The sequence below is a fragment of the Eptatretus burgeri genome, chromosome 2 (genome assembly GCF_056783735.1).
Source record: "Eptatretus burgeri isolate ZD-2024b chromosome 2, Ebu_testis_v1, whole genome shotgun sequence".
Taxonomy (NCBI): Eukaryota; Metazoa; Chordata; class Myxini; order Myxiniformes; family Myxinidae; genus Eptatretus; species Eptatretus burgeri.
In genome coordinates, this window is record NC_140962.1 from 127,397,423 (window position 1) to 127,406,582 (window position 9,160).

The window sequence follows — 9,160 nt, forward strand, 5'->3', positions numbered from 1 at the left end:
AGAGAAATTTGATGAACTGACTTGTTGGAAATGTGGCATCCGATGACGATGCCACGTTGAAAGTCACCGAGCTCTTCAGTTTGGCCCATTGTACTGCCAATGCTTGTCTATGGAGAGTGCATGGCTGTATGCTTCAGTTTTATACACCCGTACGCAATGGGTGTAGCTGAAAGAGCCGAGGGGTGTCCACATACTTTCCGCCATGTAGTGTATATCGGTTGGTCTGGTCTGTTATTCTGTCTGTCTGTTTATATGTTTGTCTGTTTGTATGTCAATCGCATACAGGTCACATTTTTCCTCTGATCGTCACAAAACTTCACCACCTGATAGATGTAGTAACAATCTGAAAGCCTGTTCGTCGTTCAGGTCAATATGTCAAAGGAGCAAAGATCAAGATCACAAACGATTGACATCGCAAAGTTCAATCCCATCCCATCCATCCCATCCCAAATTCACATCCCAAATTCACATATTGGTGTGGTACAGCAGCTGTCCGCCAAAGTGTTTTGCAAGTACTGTGTATTTCACACTCATTGAGACTTTCACCAAACAACATCCTACTATTAATTTGTAATTTTTCACTGACTTTGAAACCAACACAAATTTTTATTACGGACCTTAGTTATCAAAAAGCTACATTTATCGAACAAATATATCACCTCGCCACCACGACAGTAATTTTAACATTATAAGACCATAACGTTAATGAAATAATTGTGACTTAACGCATATTTGTCTTTGTTGTAACATTTCATCTACTCTCGAGGAAATGCGAAACGGTCTTTACTTACGTATGTTTGACAGCAATGCAAAAGTATGTGAGAACAACACAGGGAATCATGAAAGCTCAAAGGACCTTGCCACTTTTTTATTTCCCCTTTTCCAGAGAGAGAGAGATAGAGATATAACGTAAACACCCTCATATAAATAAGACAGCATTATGTTATAAATTAGTGCTTTAGCCATGGCATCAAGTAATGGGACATTTAAGAACGGATTGATGACCCATGGTTCAGTGAGTGTCGCTATAATCCTTTCTACTGTGGTGTTGATCACCATAGCTGGTAATATACTGGTACTCACAGCTGTAGGAACCTCTCAGCGACTCAAACAGCGTAAAAGTACCAGTTTTATTGTATCTCTTGCTTGTGCCGACCTCCTCATGGGTGTTGTGATTATGCCTGGATACCTCTCCACCACCTTCCATGGATACTGGCACTTTGGGCGTTTTTTATGTCAACTCTACTATCTGGCTACATTATTGTCCATCACAGCAAGTATCAATACTTTGTGTGTGATCGCCATTGATCGCTATGTGGCCATAACATCGCCACTGCGATACGAGTCTTTGTTGAACTTCAGCCGTGTTCGCATTTTGATCGTCACTGTGTGGGTGGTTTCCACGCTTCTATCCACTCCGAGTCTCCAAATCAGCAAGTGGGGCTCAAAATCGTCCGAGGCAATAGCTTGTTACGAGGATCCGACTTGTTGTGAATTTCTCATGAACAAAGAATATACCATAACTTTCACCATCGTGACGTTCTTCTGTCCACTCGTTGTCATGATTTTGGTCTATGTCAGGGTGCTCATGGTGGCTCAGAAACAGGTGAGCTTTTCTTGGGAGACGAAAACCGGGTGATGTTTACTTTTTACCTGTATGTATTTACCACTTACTCTCGTAGTTGTGCTGTTGAACGACTGAATCCAGATGCCACCATACATTTGCTAAACAAACTTATGTTATCTGGATATGAGCGTATTCAAAAATCTCGCTGAATCAGATACTGTACAACACCCGCCAAAACTCTCCCGCGCTTCGTTCTTAACCGTATGATCATATATTCTGATTACTGCATATTGCTCTTTGAATGTTCCTCGTGAAAAAGTAAAAATGTGAGACCTAAAAAACCATTTATATATTTTCTCCATTATAAGTCCATTTATATATTTTCTCCCTTATTACATTTCCTTGTTTATTGTAAAGTAGTCCTCATCCTGACCCACGTCCCTTATTTCTTCAAGTGTCCCTTTATTTGGCTCCTCATCCCTACTATTAGTGTGTTCCCCCCCTCTCTTTCTCCTGTTCCTTTTGTTCTGTTATGTCCTGATACATTCTACCTTCTAGCTCCTCCATGAGCCTCAACAATGTACTTTTACAAAAAAAAAAACAAGATGAAAATAAATAAATAAGTAAACGTTGGCACGTCTTCCACGATTGCAAGTATCTTGATCCAAGGATATTTTGATGGCACCTCAGAACGCTCCTCCCAAAACATTACAATAGTTATCATAGCACGTATCATCTCGAAAAGAGGGCATTTAATGAGGCAGGTGTGGTTTTTCAACAACTACATCAAACATTTGATGTTGGATACATTTCTGTCTCGCTTTGTGAAGTATAGTCTTCAATTTGGTCATTCATATTATTATAACGCAAGTTAAGAAATAAAACATTGGATTAACAATTACTGCAAAACTTAAAAAGTAGTCATAAATTTCACTCTTCGCAACTTTATTTGACGACGCTTCCCAAAAACATAGGATTCATACTTGTCATGCTTGTAGATGGATTAATCGACCGGTAAACGCTGAAACCCTACATTATGTGAAAATTTTGTAGCCGACATCATGCAATACTGTTTAAGAAATGTCTGCGTGTTAGAAAGGTGCAAGATCAAGTTTTCATTGATGATATACTCCTACTCCTACTACTACTACTACTACTACTACTACTACTACTACTACTACTACTACTACTACTACTACTACTACTACTACTACTACTACTACTACCACTACTACGACTACAACAACTACTATCAGTACTACCTCCGCGCCCCAATTATTTCCATCTTGTAGGATCTGAACGTTTGTGGCTAAAGCTTCCACAAACTGATTGGTCAAGCCTGACGTTCGACTAAGGGTGACAGTAATTTGGAATTTAGTAAGGGTGATGACGATAGCTTGATTATACTTCTCGAAGGACACCATGGGATATTTAATGTTCACCGACTAATGTTACCAGATGGGACATCCAGTTGAACGTCAAACTAAAGGAGGGCACACCCATGCATTTATCACCCTGCCTCTGAAACACCAGAGGGATATTCACCTTGCAATTGGGGAGGGTAACTTGATATGCCTGGTGTTGGCTTAATGGTTAGCATGGTGGGCTTGGGATCCTAGGATCCTGAGTTCAAATCCCCCTTGGCTGTTGAGTTAATACCAGGTGAGGTTGACTCTACCTGTCATCCTTCCGAGGTCGGCAAAATGCGTGCCAGCTTGCTGGTATCCTGTGTCGGAGTGGCCACCCGTCCAGGATTGTACCCAAGAGCCAACGCTCTGCACTAAGTGTAGTCCCAATGGATGGATTGAACCTGACATTGAACTCTGGGAAAATGTGTGCACCATAGGAAGGATTCGGGAAGATGAAGGTGTGGGCTCGGGTAGGAGGATCAAGATTAGATTTGAGACAAGAGAAACAGAGTCCACCAACTTACCTGCGGAGGGCAAGTTTCATACCTTTGGACTTGGTCTCCTGTCAAGATATGCCAATAACATGGAGCACCTTGACTTGATCACCTTCAGGGGAGCAATATGGAAAGCAGCTGCACCAACCCAGGGTGAGCACACATACTTCATGATACTTTGGGTAAAGGCCTCATACACTGTAATGAGCTCTGAGTGGCTCAGCATGGACTTTTCTCTGTGAAGAATATTGAAGTGTTGGCCCACTTTATTATGCCTGGTGTTGGCTTAATGGTTAGGGTGGTGGGCCTGGGATCCTAAGATCTTGAGTTCAAATCCCCTTTGGCTGTTGGATTAATACCAGGTGGGGTTGACTCTGCCTGTCATCCTTCTGAGGTCGGCAAAATGAGTACTAGCCTGCTGGTATCCTGTGTTGGAGTGGTGACCCGTCCAGGATTGTGCCCAAGAGCCAAAGAGACTGCTTCGAGACCAAAGAGACCAACGCTCTGCACAGAGTATGGTCCCAATGGATGGATGTCCACTTTATTAGCCGGTTTGGCAATGTGTTCCATCCAAGACAAGTTGAAGCAGATTGTGAGTCATAGGAGAGGGACTGCATATCTTTCAGGTTTACCCATAATTCAAAAATTATTCTGGGGAATGTCTTTAAATGCTCCTTTGAAGGACACCAGCAAAAAGAGAAAGATCTCATGATCAGACTTGGATACCATATTGTGAATAGGAGTGACACTTGTAACATTCCAAAATTAAAGCAGGAGACTATCTGAGAAGGAACTGGAGATGTGTGAGGAAAGGCATGAGGATAGGGCTGAAGTACAGTTTTTGAATATTTTGGTGCCACTGCCACCGGGACACGTTGCAGATGATGGTTCAAGATTGACGAGGAACTTCTCACCCTTAAGGGGAGAGAAGTCCATGTACTGCAGATAGCAGCCTGTTACAGGACAAAACATGTGTGGGAGAAGAGAGGGATTGAGGACCATGATCTTTTCATTTGATTGTTAGATTGTTAAGATATTTAGCTTTTTCCTGAGCAGTGTGAAACATGAAGTGAGGTCAGAAGGAGAATGTGTACCAGTGACAGACTTGATCAGGTGCCACCAAGCTTCTGAGGATGGTGAGAGACTTGAGAGGTTTGACTGCAGGTTAGTTTTTTTTGTTGAGCTCTGGCTCAGGGCACGTTTAATCCATGCTAGTTAAGGGCTAGCTGGTTTTGCCTTCCAAGTGGAGAATGCAAACTGCTTTTTCCTAATTTAGTGGGGCAGATAGCAGCAATTTTTGAGAGGAATCGGGCAAATGATGATACAAGCATCAAATTTGGCACATTTTTCTCCAGGGGATTTGAATCAAATCTGCCTGATTGGCCATTTGAAAATCCAAATTTTGAAAAAAAATAATAATAATAAAAACTTAAAAAAAGTCAATATCACGAATCAATGTTGGATGCTGGCTGAGATTGGTGAATGTTTCAGAAACATCATCAAACACATTCCAAGTCTGCCATGCAGTTTTCTTGCCTTTACCGCGGAAGGCAGACACGACGTCACATCCAGTGAACGCATGGAAGTATGGGATCCCTCTAGCTTTCTCAGGCCCTATTGCAGAAACTACCTCATGGACTGGAATCCATCGCGCCTTGGCTCCTTGGCCAAAGGCAATCCACATGTTCTCAAGACTTAGTTCCTGTAAGGTTGCAGTACAGATATTGCTATGACTAGTACGTCCGTGTCATTTGCCTTAATGATAATGGACTTGCTACCATCCGTCGTTGCATCCCTGGCATGTACAAATATTCTAGTGTCAGCTTCTTCATGACAACATGGAGACATGGCATCCAGTGACTTTCTTGTGTTGCTAATGGCATCTTCTCCTTTTTGTGACAATGACTGTGCTTGTCGTCTGTGCCTCACACATCGTTTCCACAAGGAAGTGAAACAGCTCAGTCTTGTTGCTGTCATCTCGAAGAAAGCTTCTCTAGTTACTTGGGGTCTTACTGGTTCCTGTCACTCTTCTTCTGATTCCTTGCCCCCTTTTCGACCTTGCCTCGGACTTCAGACTTGACTTATTGTACACATCAAACACTACGTCCACCCTCTCGTACCTGGCACCATAGGATTCCACCTTTGGGATGATGTCTTCTTTAGCATAGTCATCAAATATCTTTGAAGTGCGTTTAGGTAGGGCACTGACAAGTGCTGAGCCATCAATGATGACTGCATCTCCCCTTGGTTCTCTGTCTGGGATGTTCACCTGCACTTCAAGAATTTCAGCCAGCTGTGACTTCAAACTTTTTTGAAGTTTTTTTTTTTTTCAAATTTTTCAAAATTTGGATTTTCAAATGGCCAATCAGGCAGATTTGACCAGAAATCCCTGCAGAACAGAAATGACAAATTTGATGCTTGTATCATAATTTGCACGATTTTTCTGCTATATGCTATACAAATTGGCTTGCCATATCCCAAATTGGAAGCATGAAGGAATTATTTATAATTAATTCCTAATAATTATTGAATAATTATTGAATTCCTAAATAATTCCTAATAACTTCAATAATTATTGAAGGCACTCTGTTATGATTCTTCTTTCCCCATCCAAATACTTGCATCTTCTTAACTTCAAACACCTACAAACAATTTAATATTCAATATTAATCCTTAAAACGAGTATTTATTGTGCTTTATATATTTTGTCTCACCTTTGCATTAAAGATTAATATGATTTTTTTATTATTATTGTTATTATTATTATTGTTATTATTATTATTATCATGTATGTAATTGAATTTATTGATTGTAGGCACAACAAATCCGAAAAGATTTCCATACAGCAGCATCGAGTGCAGCTGAATCCAGGAACAATACAACCAACGCTCAAAATCAGCAAGTGTCTGCCAGTGAGCGACGGGCGATAAAAGCTTTAGGCCTCATCATGGGAGTATTCACATTATGCTGGTTCCCATGTTTCGTTCTCGTACTGATGCAGGCCTTTTGTAACTATTGTATTCCGGACAAACTTTACGTTACAACTGTATGGTTTGGTTACAGCAATTCTGCACTCAATCCTATTCTGTACTCCCGAAGTCCTGATTTTCTTGCAGCCTATAAACGTGTGCTGTGCCATGACAACAAATTTAAGAAACTCAAACCCAGAACATGAGGCAGTGTTTATGTGAACACTATGTGGAGTAATAGGGACAATTGATGAAAGACGTCATCACATCAATTAGATCAATTATTCCGTGTCATATTCCAACCATACTCTGATTGTAGTTTAAAAAAAAATTAACATGATTGATCAGTAGATCACTTTACTTTAACAAATTGCATTATCCATATGTTCCTGAACATGGAAAATGCTCCACATCAAAGTGTTTGTTGATGATACCAACAAAACCTATGACAGAATTTATGTTGAGATCATGTAATTCAATATGTAAATCATTACACTTCTGGGAACAACACATAATGGCCAGTGCACTCACATACATTGTTTGTGATTCATATCACTAAATTGGATGGCAACCAAAGTTGGGTTGTTTATTATTCCCATCTGAGTGCTTTATCTCATGATGTTGTAACTCTAACTTGAAATCATGAACTGTATTACTGTATTGATTTGAGTATAATCTCTTTGTCGTTCATGTTAAAATCCGATGATATTCCCCAGCTGTTTAATTGCACAAAGTGAACTGTTGTGTGTCGCTTTGAATCCCACTGCTTCTTCTTGCATATGGCAGCTTAGCTGGCAGGTAACTATCATTTTGTCGGGGCACGACTATGCCGCTGATGCTGTGCCCCCATAGCAGTGCACTGGTGCTCATTTTGCCGACTTCGGAAGGAAGAGAGGCTGAGTCAACCCCACCTGGTGTAAATTCAACAACGAACGGACCATAAAATCTTGAACTCAGGGGGCTTGAACTCAGGACCATAAAATCCCAAGCCAGCCACCCTAACCATAAAGCCAGCACCAAGCTTTCTGAATATCACTGTACAATGGCAACCGTTTCGGTGCACAAAAGGAGCAACAAGGAAAAATGCCGATCCATGTAATACATTGCATAACCCACTGTTATACATATGACATATGTAACCAAAATGTGAAATGACAATAAAATATGACATACCCAAGGGAATAATGCCTCTGATATGTTGATTTGATAAAGTTCCATATAAATAAAGCTGGGCAAGAATGGAGATTCTTTGTCAAGTTTAAATTTGTAGGAGGGATATTGCCAGCACTGTGGACGAAGTCCAAATTCCTGCTCGAACATACAAAGGGCACTGTATCAATGGCACAGCTGCATCTCCAGCAAATGAGGCTACCCATAGCCATGATGTGCTGCATACGAAAGAAGAAGAAGGATAACAAACACTTCATAATTAATATAAAATAGAATAAGTAGACGAGTTAATTAAGAAGAGTGCCAACTGTGATCGGTTTGCAAAAAACAGGAGACGTACCCATCATGGGTTTACAACACGATTAACACCACGGGTAACAAACGACAACAGATGTTTTTTAAAATAAACTGGCATCAATAATAAATATAAATATAGATAAATAAAATAAACATCAAAATGATGGGAAAGCCTTCGAAATTCTCGCACTATTCAATTACGTGCACCAAAGAGAACTTTATGGGATTCAAGATGGAGCATTTCATTTCATATTTGATACGAGCAAATACCGCCCATTGCTTCGCTGACAGTAATACTGAGAGGGGAAAACAAAAAGAGGGGAGGAGAGGGAGAGGTGTGTGGGAGAGAGAGGGGGGTGAGGGAGGAGGTGGAGGGGGAAAGAGAGAGGGGAGAGAGTTGGCACCAAGAGGGGTGGGGGAGCGAGGAGGATTGGGGGAGCAAGGAGGGGTTGGGGAGCAAGGAGGGATGGGTGAGCGAAGAGGGGGAAGAATGAGGAGGGGGGAATAGTGAGGAGGGGGAAGAGTGGGGAGGGGTGGGGGAAGGGAAGGCAGCAAGAGGTGAGAAAAAGGGAAGGCAGACGAGCGGTGGAGCGTTAACTACGATTCAAACTGTCTCAACAAAATGCTTCTGCATAGAATAGCAGTGTAGATGGAAACAAAGTAATGTCTGAAATTTCTGTTTTTTCACTGGTCATACTATAAATACAGCCCAGAGACAAACACCGCCAGGACGCATCCGGAGCCAAGCATTCTGTTGATAAACACCACTTGGACATAACCACTGTCCAGACACATATGGGGATAACCACCGTTCAGAAAAATAGAGAGAGCGAGAAAGGGGGGGGGAAGAGAGAGAGAGAGCGAGAAAAGGGGGAAGAGAGAGAGAGCGAGAAAGGGGGGAAGAGAGAGAGAGCGAGAAAGGGGGGGGAAGAGAGAGAGAGCGAGAAAGGGGGGGAAAGAGAGAGAGAGAGAGCGAGAAAGGGGGGGGAAAGAGAGAGAGAGCGAGAAAGGGGGGAAAGAGAGAGAGAGCGAGAAAGGGGGGGGGAAAGAGAGAGAGAGCGAGAAAGGGGGGGGGAAAGAGAGAGAGAGCGAGAAAGGGGGGGAAAGAGAGAGAGCGAGAAAGGGGGGGAAAGAGAGAGAGAGCGAGAAAGGGGGGAAAGAGAGAGAGCGAGAAAGGGGGAAAGAGAGAGAGAGCGAGAAAGGGGGGAAAGAGAGGGAAAGAGAGGGAAAGAGAGAGGGAAAGAGAGGGAAAGA

General features: G+C 42.0%; 1 protein-coding gene across 1 annotated transcript; it reads left to right on the forward strand.

Moving 5' to 3' along the window:
- The first annotated feature begins 970 nt into the window (after positions 1-970).
- Positions 971-7,615, forward strand: LOC147033049 (beta-1 adrenergic receptor-like). The gene is made up of 2 exons (XM_085858987.1): positions 971-1,606; positions 6,286-7,615. The coding sequence occupies exons 1-2, from the start codon at positions 1,001-1,003 to the stop codon at positions 6,643-6,645; spliced, it is 966 nt and encodes a 321-aa protein (XP_085715113.1). The 5' UTR covers positions 971-1,000; the 3' UTR covers positions 6,646-7,615.
- The last annotated feature ends 1,545 nt before the right edge of the window (positions 7,616-9,160 follow it).